We start from the raw sequence: 20,120 nt of genomic DNA, 5'->3' as shown, positions 1-20,120 counted from the left end.
ATGTCATTTGTCTGCATAAGTTACATGGAAAGGAGTGAAATCTGGGTTAAAGTCAATTAATCTTTTGGAAGATTAATCTTTTGGAATTATAATCAGCCCCAGCCAGCCCAGGGCTGCTAATCACAGTAATCTTTTTAGATGGGTTAAGAAGACAAGAAGACAAAAACCACTAAGACTTTAGTTTTTGAGTGAGGTTTATTGGCCCCATATATCTGTCTCAAGCAAAAAAGGCTAGTGAAGTGGTCACTGTGACTTACAGGGTTGGACAAGGTGACACAGCAGCAGGGAGAGACTGAAGCAGGAAGTGCTTAGGTTCAGCAACATAGATTTTGCACCTGTAATTCTTTTCATGAATTACTTTCCCTCAACTTCCCTTGAAAGTTTTAAAGACTTGAAATATTTTGGATTCTCCCTGTTTGAATATATTTCTATACCAAGTGTACATGTTGGTATGCTTTGCAAAGTTCTGTTTCTATGAATATGTTAAGATATCAAAATATCTAGCCAAACCATATAGAACCTATTATCAGCTTTTAAGATTTTGAAGGAATTTCAGGATATTTAATGTATTCTTTAAAGTTTTGGCTCACGCAACCAAATTAATTTGTAAAAATTAATTTGTTTTAGTAGTAGTACATTTCTAGTGCTTGTGACTAGCAAATCCTGAAAATGAGACAAAATGTACCCTAAAGCTTGACACCTAGGAGGCACATAAAACCTGGTAAATATTTATGGTCATTTCTCATAATTTCTAAGATAATATCATGGTTATATAGGTCTGCTGTGTGATTTTCAAAAAAATACCTCTGGTGATGTGAGCAATGGGTTTATTCTGGATGGAAAAGCTGACTGTGTCTAGATCTATTTATGAATGGTAGTATGTGAACTCTTGATGATCCTCAGATTTTAGAATAAATATCTTTTATTATGTATGCATGCATCTGAACTTTGGCTTTGTAGAGGGTAACTTATTTAAAATATATGTGGGTTTCTGGTAAAAAACTTTTTACAGGATATTTTAAGAGTTCTGGAATCTAGGCTTCCTATTAATTTGTAATTTGTACTGTTAAAAAAAATGCCATGCAGTATTATCACGCTGTACTAGTTTTCCTTCAGGAATCTTGGAACACTTTATGTACAGTAACTAATGCATTGCCTCTTAGAAGGAGCAAAGAGATATTTTATTGCATGCTAACTCTTCAAGATACATACCAAAATAATCTGTAAACACACTGGATATGGTTTAAAACAGAGCGTTCTTCTGACAGAATAAAGAAGCTGGTTTAACTGATCCCTTTCAGGATACATTTGAAGGTTAAGCAACTACAGATCTCGGCTAATCTGATGTAATCTGCTGTTACTAAATGGATGTCTACATTCACATTTGTAGCACACTGCACATGAGTGCCTAGGAATAAAGTTTTCAAATTTTTTCATATCAGTTCTGCTGATAGCAAGCCATGTATCTGTTTATTTACTTCTACTTCATAATGAGCTTCTTTGAAGAAGTACGTGGGTTTTGTCCTTCACAATGCACTTGCGTTTACCATGGCAGAAGTGATGGCACTGGAACAAGGTATATATTTTCTTATTTGTTTTAAAAGACAATTTTGAAGGAAAAGGGTGGGAGCAGTTGGAGACAACATTCTCATACATTGCAAATTAGTTCTAGCATAGTTGAAATAAAGGCATATATTACACTGGTGTTATATGTCTAGCAGTGTGTCTGAACAGGAGCAGATGGTGATTATGGCTTTGTATTTAGCAAATAGCTACTCTAAATCTTCAGGTTTTGCAGAAGGCAATTTCATTCTGCTCCATGATTTTTCTACTATTGTAGTGTCCTTTCTATTTCTACAAGCTAGTTGTCTACTGTAAGGTGATTCTGGTTTAAAAATATGCAGTAGTTTCTTCTTTTTCAATCTGCAGGAAAATCATATTATTTTTGGTAATAAGGAAGTTAATTTGAAATTTGATAATCTGGGTATTGCCAGTTTTGGGAGATACTGTGTTATTGCTACTTATTGTCACAACATATCTTCTGTAAAGCTACCTGAGGAGAAAGTAAAATAGAGGAAGAATACAGAGAAAAGGGGGAGAAAATTAAAGATAGGCTTATTGAGGAGAGGGGAATCTTCAAGCTAATATGTGCAAACAAATGTACCCCAAAGAAATGGAAACATACTGATTCTTGAAAACGCTGAGAAATCCCATTTCACTGAAATCAAAGGGAGCAGAAAGTTCTTAGCAACTCTGAAAAGCAATTATTTTCTACATAAACACAAGAAAAGGGGCTAGAAAACTCACCTTTAGAGAAATATGCTAAGATTTTCAGTCTATTCTGAAAGGTAGACATAGGGAAATAATTTGAATCTTCAACATGTGGAAAAATTAGAAAACCAGTATTCTGAATTTCAGTAGAACAGATGGCATGACGTTCCCACATGAGATACATGCATGTATTATTCTTTCTACAATGATTTCTGGTTTTCAGTTGTCAGTAGAATGATGGACAGAAGATGGTACTTACATGCTTTAGAATAAAGCAAATCTAGATTTCATGTGAAAGTATCGCTGTTATTTTGTATTCTTTTTCTCTTTAGAAACTCCATGTTTGTCTTTACAATATTTAAATGCAGAGAACTGTTCTTGTTATTCTTTATTCTGCTAATAGTGTTGCAGAAAGTAATAGCATTTACATTTAAAATCTGAAATACATATTTCTGATAAAGGAATGCCAGTATATCTTTTCCTTTTTTTTTTTTTTTTTTTTTTTTTTCGGATGCTAGGTCTGTGCTCTGTAATGATCCTGACATGCATGAGATCCCTGTAAATGTTCCTGTGGATACTGTGAAACTTCGTGTAGAGAAAACTGTCATACGAAGGATTCCAACTGAAGCCTTTTACTACCTAGTAGATCTCAAATACCTGTGGGTAACATACAACTGCATAACCACCATTGATATCAGCAGTTTCTATAACTTGAAACAACTGCATGAGCTACGGCTGGATGGTAATCTGCTCTCAACTTTCCCTTGGGAATCACTGGCAGAGATGCCCAACCTACGGACTCTTGATTTACACAACAATAAAGTGACCAGTGTTTCTGCTGACGCTGGCCGGTACCTGAGAAACCTCACCTACCTGGACATATCCAGCAACAAGCTAACCACCTTGCCCTCAGACCTGATGGACATTTGGCCCCCCTTCTCAGAAGCTGTTCTGTCCAAGAACACAGACAGTCTGGTGACTCAGAGAGTCGTTTTGGGTAAGTTAAACAGCCCATCTCTTTCCTTATTAAAATGTACTTAAATGTTAAGTTGCCAGTGAGAACAGGTAGGGGACCAGCCTGGGATTCAGTAGAGTGGATTTTAACCAAGTCAGTCTTCCGGTTTGCTCTGTGATTATCTAGCTAGCTATTTATCTAGCTATTTATGTATGTATGTATCTATTTATTTATGTATGTATCTATCTATCTATTTATTTATTTTCTGTTGGTGACATAAAACTATAAAATTAAGATAGTGACCTCCATGTATGTTGTTATCTCAGGGTTATAAAACTGAAGTAAAATTGATGAGATTCCAGTCCACAGGAATACAGGCCATACGGAGTATTCAGTATCCGTATAAATGCAAGACTTCCAAAAATTGTGGTTCTGATGACATCTCCATATCACTGTATGTGGTTGCAACTGAAAGAATATACATTTCCAGCTTTTTTTTCCCAGTGGCTCACAAGCCAAACAAGTAGCTAGAGTTGATGCTTACATGAAGCCTCTCCTGAGACACAGTGCTGCACATGGTGGTTCAGAAGAGGGGGACACTGTTCCCCCCATTGACTCCTGTTCACCTTGTGTTGCTCCAAAGCTGACTGAATATCCTGACATTTTGCCCAATTTACATGATGAATATGAGAGGATAGGAATCTGATCCCTACAACTTCATGGTACTTTTTATAGTATTTAAGGTAAATATTTCAGAATAGTTCGGCCAGACTGATTGTTTTCAGAATTTGATTCCATCTCTCTAGCATCACATCTCTAGTATCTACCATCACATCAGTTCTCTTTGACTTTGTGCTTTATCTTACACTTTCTCTCCACTTCCTAGTCTTTCAGGTAACTCCCTTTCTCTTCTGCAGTCTCAGAACATGGCTGGAACAGCTTTATCAATGGCGTTCTCTTCTGTTGCTGTTTTGTATAAGTGCATGTTTTGACGTTTTTGTAGTGTAGTATAGCGTTTGGAAGGGAGGAAAACCAGCTGGCTCTCTCTACTGCAGTAGTTCTATACCCACAGGTAAAGACCTGCCCTGCATTGTGCTGCCTAACATTTCCAGTTCTTGAACTAAACCTCCACTATTCAGTGTTCATTTGTTCAGCTGCTTTGTTTCACTGCAGAAGCTGCAATTTGAAACTCGCATTCAGATGAGGTTGTTTATAAGTAACTTAATAGATGCAAGTAGGCTGAACAAGTTCCTCGTGCATGGTAACTGTAGGTTTGCAGCATTAATAGGATCTTCATTTATTCATGATTAAAAAAAAAAAATAAAGAGCTGTAAAAGTAAATTCAGCTCTTTACCTCTTTCCCTGTCCCCACCCTGAAGGCTCCAGGAGGCAGTAAAGTAGGAGCTGACTGTGTTGACCTAATCCTCCTGATGATCTCATGTGGGAGTCCCAGAGGTTATCTGGTTTCCTTGTCTTACATAGCCCTCACCACTTTTAAAAACAAAACGAAACAAACAAAAAGCCAATCCAAAAAAACCCCAAACTACACACACTCTTCTCCCCTTCTCCCTGGAAACCATCCACGGGCTTTGTTGGTGCAGGTGCTTTTCCAGCCTCCTCTAGTCCTGGCAAACCCTCTGGTGCCACCATTGAGTTTCTCTAGAGACTTGGGATGTGACCATTTTCATTTATAAACTACAACTTGGTTTGAACATGAATCTCCAGAGGGGAACCTACACTGGGTTCAAACAGCACCTTGTTCCTCTTAATGTTGCATGCTGGGGGAGACTCCGTGCAGTCACTGTGGGCCTGGATCTGAGAATGCAAAATGCTGGGTAGTACTTTCATTGTGTCATGTTGAGTAAATCTACCCTAGGTAAGCTGTGAACAATTAGCTGAATTTTCTTTCATTGATATCATAGCCTTCTGATGAGTATATCCTAATGCGGACAGACAGCGCTTGCTATATAAGAAGCTCTGTAGTGAATAAGAGAACATTCCCTTCCTCTGGAGTTTAGAAAGTGCAGTGCTCTTTATGTCATGTGTTATTTTGACAAGCTTTCTTAGTCTCCACTGTTAGTTTTATTAACTATATAACTGGAGCTTGCAAAGTTGTCGTTATGCCAGTCACACTCACTGCTGGAGACTCGTCCTTAGGTTGCTGTTACAAAGAAGTTGTTTTTCAAGAATGAATGGTTGATAGAAATTATCAGGCTAGAAGTATGACCTAGGAATTGAGATGTCTGTATAATGCTCCAGCCATTGGAGATGTCTGCTTAGAACAAGAGGAGCGAGATGTGCTCTGTGGCACAGCTTCCTCTCTGACACCCTTCCTGTCCCTACTAGGCTTGCTGGAGCCTGGGGGAGAAGTGTATCCCATAGATACTCTCCTTCTCTGAGGTGGAGATGAGAGTCACAGGGGTACGTGATCAGGAAGGAATTTGAAAAGGCCTTTAGCCTGCTGGGATGCAGATCCAGATGAACTGATTTAAATCAGTGCTGTTCTTAAGACCTGTAGCCAGACCATTCCAGAGCCTTCTCTGGTAACCTCTCCCAGTGCTTATCCATCAGGATAGTGAGAAAGTTTCACTTAATATCAGCTCCGTCTCCCTTACTGCAAAATAAGCTGATTACCTCTTGTCCTATATGAGATGGACATACAGAAAAACAAATCACCATCTCTTGTAGTAACCTTTCATACGTGTTCCTTCCCTGTTTGCCAACTTAACTAATCACACCATTTCTTTCACCAGTTTCTTATAGATTGTGAGGTTTTTTTTGTTGGTTGGTTGGTTTTTCTTTCCATTTTCTACCATAGTTACCGATTCCCTTTGAACTCCTTTGAATAAGGTATCTCTTAAAATGTGATGCCCACAATTGCATGATTTGATGCTCAGGAGTGTCCTATGTGCTCCAGCTGTTCTGTGTGGAAGCATTCAGCCTGACCTGTGTGCTTACATGGAAAGGTAACTGCAGCCAGAGCTCTGCTAGAAGCTGGCACCCAGAGCAAACAAATTATGTTTTTGTCTAGTCAGGAAAACAGCAGTCAGATTCTTCTTAGAGTAAGCAATTATGGCTTGAGCTGGCTTCTCTCCTAGTTCTGGCAAAACAAGATTGTCACTTGTCTTTAATTAACAAGATCAACAACAGCAAAGTGCCAAACTCAAAAGTTTGTGCATATGTATTTTTTTAATACAATATGGGAAGCAATTTTATCTTCAGTGGCTTGACTGAGCATCGAGAAGATTGCATGTAACAGAAAGTTCAGGTTCCCCATGTTTACTTGAAGGACTGTTGGAGGAGCCACAGACTACTTTTGCCAGGGGACTGACAGGTCAGCAACTCCTTATTCCAATTCATAATCTTTGTACTTAGGAGTTTTGGATTTTTTATTACTTCCCACTGCATGATGTTCCTCTGTGTGGACACTATGCTAAATGAAAGAGGGTTAGGGAATGATTCCTGGCCCTATGGCCCAGTGGCTCGCTCTGTCTCTCATCCACACAGTTTAGGGACAGCTCTCTTTAAAGCTGACTGAGTGTTCCACACTTTTTAAGATTTAGCCCTTGGTTTTCTCTGGGATGCTGCAGCGACTTTAAAAAGTAATTGTGTGGGTGGGGATGTTTTTTCTTCAGTTCAAACTGCCTGAAGTAATGTGAGAATTGCATTGCAACCCATAGAATTGTGCTTTTGTAATATAAAATAGGAAGGGTGTGTTGTATGCCTGATGGCTTGACAGGCATGCAGGATAGTTTGGAGGTGTAAAGCCTGCTGCAATTTTGTTGGGGTCAAGAACATGGTAGAGAGAGCCATCCTTGGTGAGGCCTCATCCATAAGGCTTTCAGGGAGCAACCCCTGGAGTGCAGACTGTCCCTGGAGCCACATCTGGTGTTGTCTTGGAGAGCTCTCTTTGAAACAGTTCAAGACAAAGCTGTGGAGTGAGCTGACAATTAAACAGTGGAAAAGATCGAGGCACCGGTGTGTAAGTTCATCTAGCCCTCTCTTGGTTACTTCTGGAGCTATAGCTTAATATTTTGATCCAAATCACAGCTAAGTTTCAGCATTGGCTGCTGTACAGAGATTTAAATTTCTGGCATAAATGATGGCAGTAGCATTTTCCATATGGAAAATTGCATCTAGTGAGTCACTGAGAGGAACAGAGGACTCCAGGATTTGATAGAGTGGCAGTTAGATGAGATCTTGCCTCTGTTGCATGTAGAGGTACCAAAAATTTGAAATGCTGCAGGTCCATCAGGCTTCCAGCTGTTATGCTGGGCCATTGGGTAGATGCTGCTTTTCCTGAAACTACTCCCTGGCAATTACTATATGTAGGAAACACTGGGGCGCGAAGTATGGGAAGTGGGTTTTACTGTTTAGAACCGTGGATCAAAAATTTTGTAGCTTCAGTTGGAAGAGAGCCTTGGGTAGGTCAGCCCAAGCTGTGCTGAATATTTCTATTGGCCCAAAATGTGAATATTTCACATACTGCAATTTTACAGCAACTGAGAAGCAGTGTATTGTACAAGTTGTAGTCTAAGACTGGTTACTGATTTACAAAGGAAATTTCTCTCATAGCTGTTTTGAATGCTAAAGTTCGTATTGACACAACATGGGGAAACCCTGCTTACTGAGAAGACTGCAAAAACGTGCATGCACAGACATACATATACATATATTTGCCATTATGCACACAAACATATATATAAATGTGTGAAAGTAAATTTAAAATATGCTAAATACAGAATAAGTAAGGGGGTTTAGAGCAATGTATAATCCATACTTAATGTTAAAATACACTGCCTTTGTATATTGCAATGCATATTTATCCGTGCATGTTTTGCCTTGGTTAGTATTTCTTTCTCAGGTCAACAAGCTGCCTTAATATTTCTACAAAAGAATCAAGGGTTTATAAAGATTTGGCGTTTCATTAGATACACATGCCATTGGAGACTTAGCATTATTTTTATCTTCTCTTCTTAGGAAATTATTTTCCTGAGGAAATTATTTTCCATGTCATTCCTTTATTAAAGCTTCTCATTATTTCTGGTTTCTTCATTTTTTTTTCCTTTTTTTTTTTTTTAACCTTTTCTTTATTCTTTCATGTGTTTCTTCTCACTCTTACCATCTTGTAAACACAAGCTGTTAAATTTCAGAATGCCCTTTGTAGTTTGGAAACTAGGTTTACATTCATGTTTCTGTTCTCTTCAATAGCTAACTGAAGTTTAATAAAATTCAGTGGTTTATCCTTGCTTCCAACTCAAAAGTGCTTTCATCTTTTCATTTTGGGAATTCACATGACTTGATGACTTACAATGGCTGTGCAAGTTTACTAAAAATAATGTGAATACTGTCAGATGTTAGCAAGACACAGATAAGTAGAAGGGATGAGCCATGGAGGCAAGGAAGGAACTCCTGTAGCTGTATATATTATACATATTTATATACATCCTGCTTCTTTAACCAGTTCCACTGGGAAGCATGATGGATGGGGGAGACAAGGTGACAACCTGAAATAACTCTTTCTTTGCATTAAAGCACAGAAGTACAGAGTCTTCTGGAACTATAACTTTCTTCTCAAGCTGAAACCAGGCTTTCAAAAGGATCTGAGGTGGTCAGACCTGTGTCCCAGACTGGACTAAACAACCATCCAATCTAAGGACCATCCATCTTTGCTTCAGCATTTCTTCTGTTTTGTCAATTTCTGTTACTTAGTGTAACAACTTTGGGTCTTCTTTGAGACACAATATGAAAGCCATGTATTTATATAAAGAGAAATTTCTTCACTGAAAGACTTATCAAGCACTGGAACAGGCTGCTTGGGAAGTAGCTGAGTCACCATCCCTGGAGGTATTTAAAAGACATTGATGTGGTGCTTCGGGACATGGTTTAGTGGTGGATGTGGCAGTGTTAGGTTTACAGTTGGACTCAATGATCTTAAAGGTCTTTTCCAACCTAAAGAATTCTATGATTCTATTTGAAAGGCCTTTGAGCGCTGCTAGTAGTGTTAGAAACAATAATAAACCCCGTTCTTTCCTGCGGTAAGGCTTATAGAATACAGAAAGGTTACATAAGAAGTATTTTCAGTAGCATTCAATGTAAAGGGAGAATCTGCTGTCTGCTGTGTGGGACAGGAGCTCTACTGATGCTGCAAATCTGTGCTGATTAATGCTGTGGACCCAGAGCTCCTGCCCTGCCATCTGCGTGTAGCACTGCTGCCCTATGCTTCTGTCCTCTAGATCACACACAGGCCATGCTGGGAGTTCACATGCATTTTAGCAGCATTTGTTACAGAGGAACTCTTGCAGTTGAGGCCTTGTTTCATGGAGATCTTGTCTTCCCTCTTATAATTTAGGAGAATTTAATTTTCAAATGCTCACATAGTTTCTTTTTTAAGATAGTAAGGAAAATTGACCCCTTATAAGCAAGTAAGAATGAAAAAAAAACCCAAACCCCAAAACACAAATATTGTCTCTAACTACAAACTAAAGCTTGTCTAATTTAAAAGATGAGCACAAATAGTTATGTACATGCACTTGATTGGGCAGAATTTTTATGAGAACAAACCGTTGATGTGCCTAGACATATGGAAATCATTTGGAAGGTATCCCTTTTCCTTGTGAATATATGTATGAAGTTCACAGGAAAAATTTTTATTTTTTGGAGATTATCTTTTCCTTTTTTTTTTAAAGAAAAGCAGTTGCTGATACAGTTCCCTTGATTTCTTCTTCTCCATTCCAGCAGGCAGTAAGTAGTGAATAGATGTGAAATCTCTTATGTCTGGAAGGTATGAAATTGGATTGTGATGTTAAAGTCACGGAATCTCTTCAGGTCAAGTCTTGTTTTAAAGAGTGGGGATTAATTGGGGTTTACCACAGTTTTAACCAATCACTACCACTGTGCTTAAAATAATAACCTAATCTTGGTCAGGTGATAAAGGAAACAGTAGTTAATTATTCCTGTATTCTTTCATCTACAGGTTTCTTCCAGAACAAAAAGCAGGATTCTTCCATTAGCTGTTTTGATAATTCCTAAAAATACACATTGAACAATACTAGCGGGTGTTTCAGTTTGTTTTTTTTTTTTCCTTTTAATTTTAGTTCAATTAATATGACTTGCCTGTTGCACTAATCAGTAAATTCAATAGCAAGGGGTTCTTGCATACCATCCTTGATTTCAGGCTGTAAATTCTTTTTATTGTTAATACTTGACAAAAAATGAAAAAGGTATGCTCAAAAGTGTAAGTCAAATCAGAAATATTTGAACTCATGAGTGGTATGTTGTGTAGTGTTTTACCCGGTGAAGCTGCTGTTGCTATGTGAAGGTCAACATAGTGGAGTAATCAATACCAGCTGAGGATTTAGACTGCTATTCCTCGGAAATGTCTGTTCTCTTTCACCATAATAAGCTCACCAAGAGGGAGAAGCCTCTAATTCAAGTACTTTGGAATCAAGAAGCAAATCTTATAGTCTCTAACAGAAGAAGAGAGGTAGCGTTCTTGTGTGCCATCATAAAAGTATTGTAGTCATCAGCTTCTTTCAGGGTCCTTCCCATTTTCTACTCTTCTGCTATTTTTGAATGTATTTCAGAGGTTGTCTTAGATTGAAACCGGATTTCTAAGAATATTGGCATAGTTCAGAGCTAGATAAGAATTTTGTTGGCCTAAGATTTTTCTCCTTAGTCTTTAAGGGGAAGAGATGTTGGTGTAAGCTCTAAACCTTTAAATCATCATGTTCTTTGCAAGCATTGAAAAGATGGTCTGAGAAGATCAAACGGTAAGAACCCAAAGAAGGACAAAGATCAGAGTGACAAGATGCAATAGCCCTGAGGAGCTATCTTTCCAGAAGGCATAAACAGGTGAAAAATTATCATCAGTCTTAAAACATTTTTTCAAAGTGCTTTTTCCTAGATAAATAACGAAGTCAAGCAAAGGTAGTGCCAGTACCTTACTATGCTCCTGTAAACTTCTCTGAAGAAAAAGATCAGCTTAACAAACTTTCATGCTATTCTTCCTCACATCTGCAAAAAACTCCCCCACCAATCAGCCGAGCAAAAAAGACAAACTGAAAGAGAAGAGGTTAATTCAGAAAAGGCTCATGACTCTCCTTAATTGTACTTGGTGATAGTCAAGTGTCATACTGTGATCACAATATCCATATATTGTCTGACAACTTTTTTTTTTCTTTTTTTCTTTCCACTCTTCAGGTCTGCAGGACAACCCATGGTTTTGTGACTGTCGCATTTCAAAGCTAATTGAACTTTCCAAAATTGTGGACAATTCAGTTATACTTCTTGATCCATTGGTTTCATGCAGTGGACCTGAGAGCCTGGCAGGAATCTTGTTCCAGAGAGCTGAGTTAGAGCAATGTCTTAAACCATCTGTAATGACATCGGCGACAAAAATCACTTCCCCACTGGGAAGCAATGTTCTGCTACGCTGCGATGCGACTGGGTACCCAACACCACATCTTACGTGGATTAGGTCAGACAATATACCAGTGAACTATACAGGTATAATTGCTCTTTTATAGGAAATGGGAGAGCCTGAAATTGTTGGGTTGCATGTGTTATGCTTTGAGATAATTATAATGAGTAACAATGGACCAGGTATTGCATCAAGCTGGCAATTGTATCTGTGCAACAGCTGTTATGAAATTCTTTGTCTAGGTCTTTGTCTGAACAGGACCAACAGACTGTTCTGATTCTGGATGTGGTCTATAAGAAGAATAATGTGCATGAAGGGGGGAAACGGATGAAGTGGGGGAAGGATAAATGAAAATGGAGGTTGGGATAGTTGGGCCCTAACTCAGAAGCTCAAAAGCAGAAAGGAGAATTAATTACTGGAATCACCATTTTGGTTCAAAATGTTCATGCTAAAAAAGCTAGTGAGGCCATAACTGAGCCACTTAAAACTCAGCATTGTAAACATAGGATTTTTCCAAAATCATATTTTCTATGTTATTTGCAAAAGTTTATCATTTATTTGCAACACCCATCTTGAATGCAAAAGAGGCTATGATTGCCTGATATCATTCTAGCTGCTATGATAGTTATTTATGCAGTAACTTAAATATAAAAAATGTTTTTTGCTAATGCCAAGTAGTTAGCAGTTATCTTAAATTGTAGGTCTGAAGAAGGTAACAGTCTAAAGTACTGAAATATCTTAAGACAAAGGTAATTTCCAAAAATGTTTTAAATGGCTAGTGTGTTCAGTGTCACGTGAAGTCAGAGACACTTGCATTTCCTAGTCACTTAGCAGCTTTAAGGCATTTGATTTCTCTTTATTTGGTTTTATTTTTCTTAGTGAACTGCAAATTATATTGTAATTCCTCCAGGCATTCAATTCCATTTTGGCTCAAGCTGAGCACTTTTCTGCAATAATATAGTATGCCAGGGAGTTCTATAGTTTGCGGGGAGGAGGTTTGGTTTTCTTTTTTAGTTTGTTTTGTTTTGTTTTGTTTTTAAAGTTTAGTATGTATGATTCCTTCTGGCAGAAATAAGAGAATAAGTAGTCTAATAATGTTTATTTTATATTTAGCTCCCTGTTATAACGTTTTGTTCTTTGCATTTTTCCTGTAGTAATTCAAGAAACACCTGGAGAGGGTGTCAGATGGTCCATAATAAGCTTAACAGGGATTTCCTATAAGGATGCAGGTGAATACAGATGTAAAGCCAAGAACTTAGCAGGAATGTCAGAAGCTGCTGTTACTGTCACAGTGGTCGGTGTAGTTACTACAACTGTGTCACCACAGAAGTATGGAAGGAAGCAAGAGCCAGAGAGACAGAATACCACTCGAGAGGAATCCAAGCAGGAACCTGAGAGGACAACCACACCTCTTCCCACCACACCAGCCACCACACCAGCCACCACACCAACCACCACGCCAACCACCACGCCAACCACCACAACACTAGTTAGTACAGAAAGATCAACAAGCATCAGGTTTACTGACAAGAAGCAATCCAGGCCTGAGTTCGATGGGAAGAAAAATTCAAAGGCAGTGACAAATGGAAACAAAAAGCATACTGGGGAGATAAACAAGAAAGATGAGGAGACTTCACTGAACACAACAGGTATGGCTGAGCAAAACGTTACTGTAAAGAACCTAAGAGTGATCAGTGAAACTGATGAAAGAGTAACCTTAACTTGGAAAACTGTCAACGGCACAAGCAAGTCTGCAGTGACTGTGTTATATTCAAAGTATGGTGAGAAAGATATGTTGCCTCTGAGCACTGATTCTAAAAAAAACAAAATCACAATTGATGGTTTGCAACCTAGTACTCAATATATGGCATGTGTCTCACCCAAAGGAGTGCCACCTACAAAAGAGCAGTGCATTATTTTCTCTACTGAAAGGTTAAATGGTGAAAGCAGCTCTCAGTTTTCTATTCTGATATTGGCCAGCAGTGCAGCATGTGTGGTTGTTTTACCTTTGATATTTTTCTTACTCTACAAAGTTTTAAAACTTCGTGTGAAACCAAAAACTGCAAAAGAAGCTGACCTTGCAAAAGAGACCTATGTGAAATTTGAAACACTCTCTCTAAAGCCTCGAACAGTGAATGCAGGAGAGCAGCTCTGGCCACGAAGGTGCACAGATGAGTCAGAAAGACTTCTCCTTTGTTCTAGGTCAAGCATGGATTCTCAAATGACCTTCAAAAGTGAGGGCTCTAAGTCTGAGCATCTCTGTTGAACATGGGTGAGGGTGGAGGAGATGGAATATACAATAGGTTAAATTAATCCAAAATGATGATACTGCATCTGGAAGCAGGTTGGTGCTAGGTGGTGGTCAGAATATATAATGTGATGTAATGCAGTCTACTGGATGGATACAGTGGTGGGTAGGAGAGAGAATAGAAGAAAAATGTTGCCTATTTTCTTTTTTTATATTTGTGACTTTGGATGTGAAGGAATGATGTTCTTCAAAAGATAAATACATCATGAAATGGTTGCCTGGATAAAGATCTTCTATTTTTTGTTTTCATTAAAACATCATTCTGTTTTCTCTCATTTTACTGTATGATATGCTAGTTGTATGTTTTAAACATTAATGACAACCTTCATAAAAACTATGTACTTAAAACTAATAGGAAGCCAGTTTAAATTACTTCTATTGAGGTCAAAACTTTGTTTGAAAATACAAGTTCTCTTCTGACATTGGCTTGTACTTTGAGATGTCACACAGCTCTGCTTGTACAGTATCTTTGACTGGAAGTAATCTCAGGACAATCAAGACTGAAGCTAGGGAACCACAGCTTATGGACTCTTGAGAGGTACAATACGAGTCATATTATCATTTTGCATATGCTATGGCAATGGAGCTTCTTTAGTATTCTGAAGCTCGGGTAAGATATCATTATGAGTAACTCTGTGGGAGATACTAGATATTAACAGTGTTAATTTACATCAGATGATCTTATTGCAAAATCTCAGCCTTAGAATTTACTTGGATGTATATGTCTATATACCTCAATTCCCGAAATCTCAGTATAGAAAGTTTTGTGTTACTGTGTAATAAAACACACATTCTTATATACCTGTATATTACATAGATACTGCACAATATTATGTACCTATGCTGTGGTAATATAATATATTCTGAGATACAGTAAGGGGAGGTCTTGTCCTCAGGTCATGTTGGATGTATAAGGAAGTTCAATGAGCATAGTGAAAGTTAATTGTGAGCGTGCTTCCCAATGTTTAAAAAATCAGGTATTAGCATTAATAATAACAATGATTATAGAATTGCCTATTAATGATAATAATGAATTGTCTGTTCTGAGGCTGCTTTTTTGTTGTCTGAAGTAAATAACAGAGCTTTTATTGTTTTAGGTTCAGATATTATGGTTAGGAGTATGTATCAATTAAGAACTATGTTTTTTCCTAAAAATTACAACTGCATTGTTTTGTTGGACCTTTCTATGCCTAGAAGATGTTTATTTTGCTAGGAAATTGGGAATCTATGCCTTTCTATGTTTGTTTTGCTAGGAAATTGGGAATCTTCTCTTCCCAGTGGGAGAAATATTACTTAAAGCTACAAACCAAAACTTAGTTAACTTTAAAATGGTGGCATTTCTTGGTGTCACTAGTGTAGGATTAAGTTTTTCCTGCTGGAATGCTAGAGAACTTATCTTGTAAGGCATTAGCTTGGTGAGAGAAAAGCATTTTATCAGAAAGCCTCCAATGTAAAATCATGGCAGAAAATGAACACACTGAAAGATCTTCATAGCATCTACATGATGGTCTTGATGGTCTGGAATAGTAGAATGAGTATTTGAATACCATGGAAGCTGTAGTAAGGAAGCAGGTGAGATGTTCAAAAGTAAAAAACTAGGTTATCTGTGTATGCTTTTAGAATTAATCTTGGTGTTCCTCTCTGTGTTACTAGTATGTGTGGTTAAAAAGCAATCTTTCTTCTTTTTCCATGGATAATTTTGATTGCAGTGAAAATACTTTTAGTTTTCTCAGTGGAAAATTTTTACCTGGGCAGTGTTCTGAGATTTGGGATTTTTTAGGGAAAGGAGATTTTTTTTGTGTGTCAAAACCAAGGTTCACCTGACAAGCAGTTTATGATAAACTAAATTTTTAACAGGACCTGAAGCGTTACAGTATTTGCCTTCTATCTTACATATGGACAGTGTAGCCAGTAGTTGTTGCTGAAGGTTTTTCCAGTTAAAGACACTATGTTTGTCATTAATGAGAGCAATTATTTTAACATTTATTTTTTAATTTCTGGAGAATATTTGATTTCATGTTTCAGAGCTTTGCAAGAAACTTGAATCTAATTCTGGAGTTCAGAAGTGCTATAACCTGACTTGTAGATGATACGTCAATGTATTGGACTGAGGTGATGTAAAGCTCGTTTGAGAGAGCTCACTTGCAAATGTGAGACCTTTGATTTGACTAATCCTTGTGGAATTAGCATGTCCTAAAGTTAGAAATTAATCTTTATGACCATGTGTGCTATCAGTATATCAAAGATGGAATGTACTATAAAGGGCATATTCTTTCTTGAAAACATGAGATACATTATCTTTTCCACAGTTCTTGAGACAACAGAGTTATATAACCCAGACATGCTTCTGTACCTCATGTCAAACCAGCAGACTTGCTGGGGAATTTCGACAGAAGTTTGATGCAAAGGCCAAATCACACAACAACAACATGTGCCCTGCATCACTCAGGACTGGTTTAATGAAAGAGCTGAAGAAATACTTCTGGTAACATGCAAATTTTTATACTGTAAATTGTTAATATTAATATTAAAATCATTATGAGAGAGATTTTGTCAGCCATAATCAATTTGTATAATGTCTTCTGAAATGCAATATTGCATCAGTCTATAATCTACGTTTGCTGGGTAGGAGAATTTTGAGAGGACTTAACCAATGTTTATGAATCGCCTTTCGTGTATTTTGCACTTTGTTAGCTCAATTCATCCCGCATTTCACCAAAATGGTTAGACCTCTTTTTATACATTGCCTACAATGGGTGTGTCAAAATTGGGTGGTTAATGAAATAACTGAGTAATGTGAGCTGAATTCCAAATAGACCTAATTTTTACCTAAAGCTTAGTGGGCCTCAGCACTTGTCATAGCTAACCACAATCCTGGCTTCAATGTGCACTTACTAAGCCAAACTTTAGGCACCCATGCATCTATTCTAGTCCTTGCTGTTGCTCACAGTGGAGACTGTATTCTTTGTACTATCAACAGATTTTCATACTTTTCTCAGGCAGGAGATTAAGAGAGAAAACTCGTTGTGTGTACCATAAAAATGTCTGTAATAGCAAAAACATTCAGACTGTCTAAGAGCCTAAACAAAGGACCTTTTAAACTCATTACCTTTCCAAAGAAGTAATTAAAATAGAAGTTGTTTTGATGTGAAAATAAAAGATTGGTTTTATACATGACTGTGTTTTCTTGACACTTTGATCTTTGTTTATAGCTTTAGACAATATGTGATGAGTGTAGCTGTGGGGACAAGAGGAAATCTGAGAAGAAAGGAGAGAAAATACAAAAAGAAGGCTGAGAAACAATGGAAGAGAATACTGGGATTGCGTTCCACAAAGCCTTTTGCTTGCAATTCTGCAATGTACATGGCAAAGGTGCTGGGGTGTCTGCAGACAGGTAGCTGTGAAAGAATGGATGAAGATACTGACAGCTTATTGCAATGAGTGGAGCTCTGTACATGCCCAGTTTCAACAAGATGGGGACAGCTATAAAATTGGAGTGTGGAACAAAGGCACTAGGGGAATTTGAAGAATGTACTTGAAGCTGGTCTTACAACTTGCCTGTGTGCTAATGAAAGTTGTGAGATCTTTTGAAGAACATTGCCTATAAACTGAAAAGGGGAGAGTGAGTAGTTAATGCATTTGTTGCAAGAAAGAGGATATACATCAGTATCAATTCTGGCTAGGGTGTGAATCCTAGACATAACATACCACAATGGTCCATTATTTTCATCTATTTTTTTTTTACAGTTTGTTAGATTTGTGTCTTGGAGGTAGACCAACTTGAATTTCCTTCACAAGCATAGATGAGATTTCAAAATGAGCCTTTTTTTAATTATCTAATTGGGTTTAGACTGGAAACATGCTGACCTGGATGCCTTCTCTCACAGAATTCATTACATTGTTCTGGGTGTTATAGTCAGCCGCAGAAGCTCCAGACCATCACTCTCACTTTCCTTTGTTGAAAATGAGAAGTTTTCAATAGAATAAGTGCTTTCTCTTTTCTTTTTAAATCCTTGAAAAATTTTTCCTCTGAATTTCATAAGATCAAAATTCACATCAGACTGGAGTCATGAATAATGTGTCATTTTTATAAACTACTTTTTATAACTCTGAAAGGCTCCCTTACTGTACAGTGGCAAAATCAAGCTGAAATACTAGTATGAAATAGTCTATAACAAGGAGAGGATTCTTTTTACAAAGCTGTGTGCATTATTTATCAGTATTCAGGATGGGAATCTTTTCAATCAATAAGGCAGAAAGCAACTATGAACAAAAAGATATTGTCTTTCCCAAGACCTAAGTAAAAAAGATACACTTTTTTCTAAGTTTTTGGTTTTTTATGAGATAACATCCTAACCTTTTATTTAGAAAAGAATGTGAGATTGCTCCAATTATTGCAGAAAGTTCAGCAGTACCTGTCAGGTATGTATTTTAAATATATTTGGTCTAATTTAAGGCCTGGTAATTTTGAAAAACACTTTATTGATTTAAGAGTGTTATGAAAGTAGTTGACTGTACAAACAACTATAACTTTAACCTATCATAATAATGGAATACCAGTGTACCAATAATGTGTGAATTGCTACATTTTGGAGAATATACTGTGGCAAGAAAATATTCTAAAACACAATGACTATTCAAGCATTTGGCATAACTTTTAAGGAGGAGTCAAAGGAATTCAGTAGTGGTGTGGCTGTTTGGTTTTGATTTTCGTGGAACTAAGGTGACTGAAAGAGGACTTGGTGAAATACTTCATGTCCAGAGAAGGCTAAGATGGAATGTCTTTTCTTCTTTCTTAATACAGGAGAAAGGAGCTTTATATATGTGTGTATCGAGGGCAGAAATAGAGCCTCAGACAAAGTTCAAGTAGTTTCTTCTGAGGCCTCTAATAAGGGCTGCTGATACTTGAGACATGCTACTGGACTAGATGAAAATTAAGAACAATCTAAAATGACGATTGCTACTAGATTCAGTGCAACTATAATTTAAATTCAATGGGTTGCTTGTTCAGTCAACTAAACAAGTGCTTTGTTGATATATTTTTAGTCTTTTCATTCATTTAGACCTACAGTTGTAGGAAACCTTTAAAGTCCTCAAACAGCTGTTTCTCTAATCCTTCAGAAAACAAATTCATAAACAAATCTCCAGATCATGTTCTTGCTTAATGCTTTCTTGTTTATTCCTTCCAGTTCAATATTACTTTATAAAACAGGAACAAAACAATATGTATAGTCTGCTTTGTAATATTTTCCAGTCTCTAAAACAAGTACATGTTTGTCAAAGAAAAAGGAAATTTAGTCCAATACCCATAAGTATATTTTTTTTGTGTGAGAACATGATTTAGATAATGACGCTGAAGTCTAATGCCATGGGTTGATCGGATCGACTTCTGAGTCACGTGTCTTGAATTTTATGCTGGTAAGATATGGCCAAACATTTGAGCCTCCAAAAATAACTTGTACCAATTATATTTTTTTGTTTCATAGCCCAGTTCCTTGTGTTTAAGATCATGTAGAAGTTAAATCACAGAGGGAGAAAGAGGACAGTATGCTAAGAGTATGGTAAGCAGTCAGCTATAGAGCATGACAAATTAAATTATTTTCTTTGTCTTTTAAATTTTATCCTTACTTGACTTTGGATAAATCCGTCTTCTATGTTAGACTAATCCTGCAGCGTACTGCTAGCTTCAGATTACATGAATGACATTATCTGCGAGTATTTTTCCAGAGCATGCTCTCAGGTCTTGAGTGATCTGTTCTGATTTCTCACTGACTGGTTTAAAAAATAAAAATACCTGGTATTTCTTGTTCTCTAACATAAAAGCGACATGGTGAAGTGAATTCCTTTCTACTGAAGCAGGAGTGTGAAAACAGGAATCATAGCACTCCTGGTTGTTCTGACACTCAATCTTCATAGCTGAGGATAACTTACACCTGGAAATTGTAGTGTTTGCTGTCAAGTCTGCATTGCATCAATATCCATAAAACACTCAGTTTCTGGAGTTCTGTGCCTATCATTCTGAGTTCAGCCTAAAATTTGATCATAATAATTTTTAGCAGAAGATTGGCCCTAATTATTTTTCAAAATTAGGAAATAATATCTCTGGAATGGCTGAGGCTCATTTTCATGCACAAAAGTGCTGCTTATTTGTTCCTTAGCTTGCT

At 37.3% G+C, this 20,120-nt stretch overlaps 1 protein-coding gene across 1 annotated transcript; it reads left to right on the top strand.

Annotated features, from left to right (window-relative positions):
- Nucleotides 1-1,398: 1,398 nt before the first annotated feature.
- On the top strand, nucleotides 1,399-15,153 carry LRIT3 (leucine rich repeat, Ig-like and transmembrane domains 3). The gene is made up of 4 exons (XM_009970957.3): nucleotides 1,399-1,576; nucleotides 2,790-3,268; nucleotides 11,429-11,734; nucleotides 12,803-15,153. The coding sequence occupies exons 1-4, from the start codon at nucleotides 1,461-1,463 to the stop codon at nucleotides 13,912-13,914; spliced, it is 2,013 nt and encodes a 670-aa protein (XP_009969259.3). The 5' UTR covers nucleotides 1,399-1,460; the 3' UTR covers nucleotides 13,915-15,153.
- The last annotated feature ends 4,967 nt before the right edge of the window (nucleotides 15,154-20,120 follow it).

The sequence above is a fragment of the Tyto alba genome, unplaced genomic scaffold (assembly GCF_018691265.1).
Source record: "Tyto alba isolate M040663 unplaced genomic scaffold, T.alba_DEE_v4.0 Super-Scaffold_23, whole genome shotgun sequence".
NCBI classification, from domain to species: Eukaryota; Metazoa; Chordata; class Aves; order Strigiformes; family Tytonidae; genus Tyto; species Tyto alba.
This window is presented reverse-complemented; position numbering and strand designations above follow the sequence as displayed.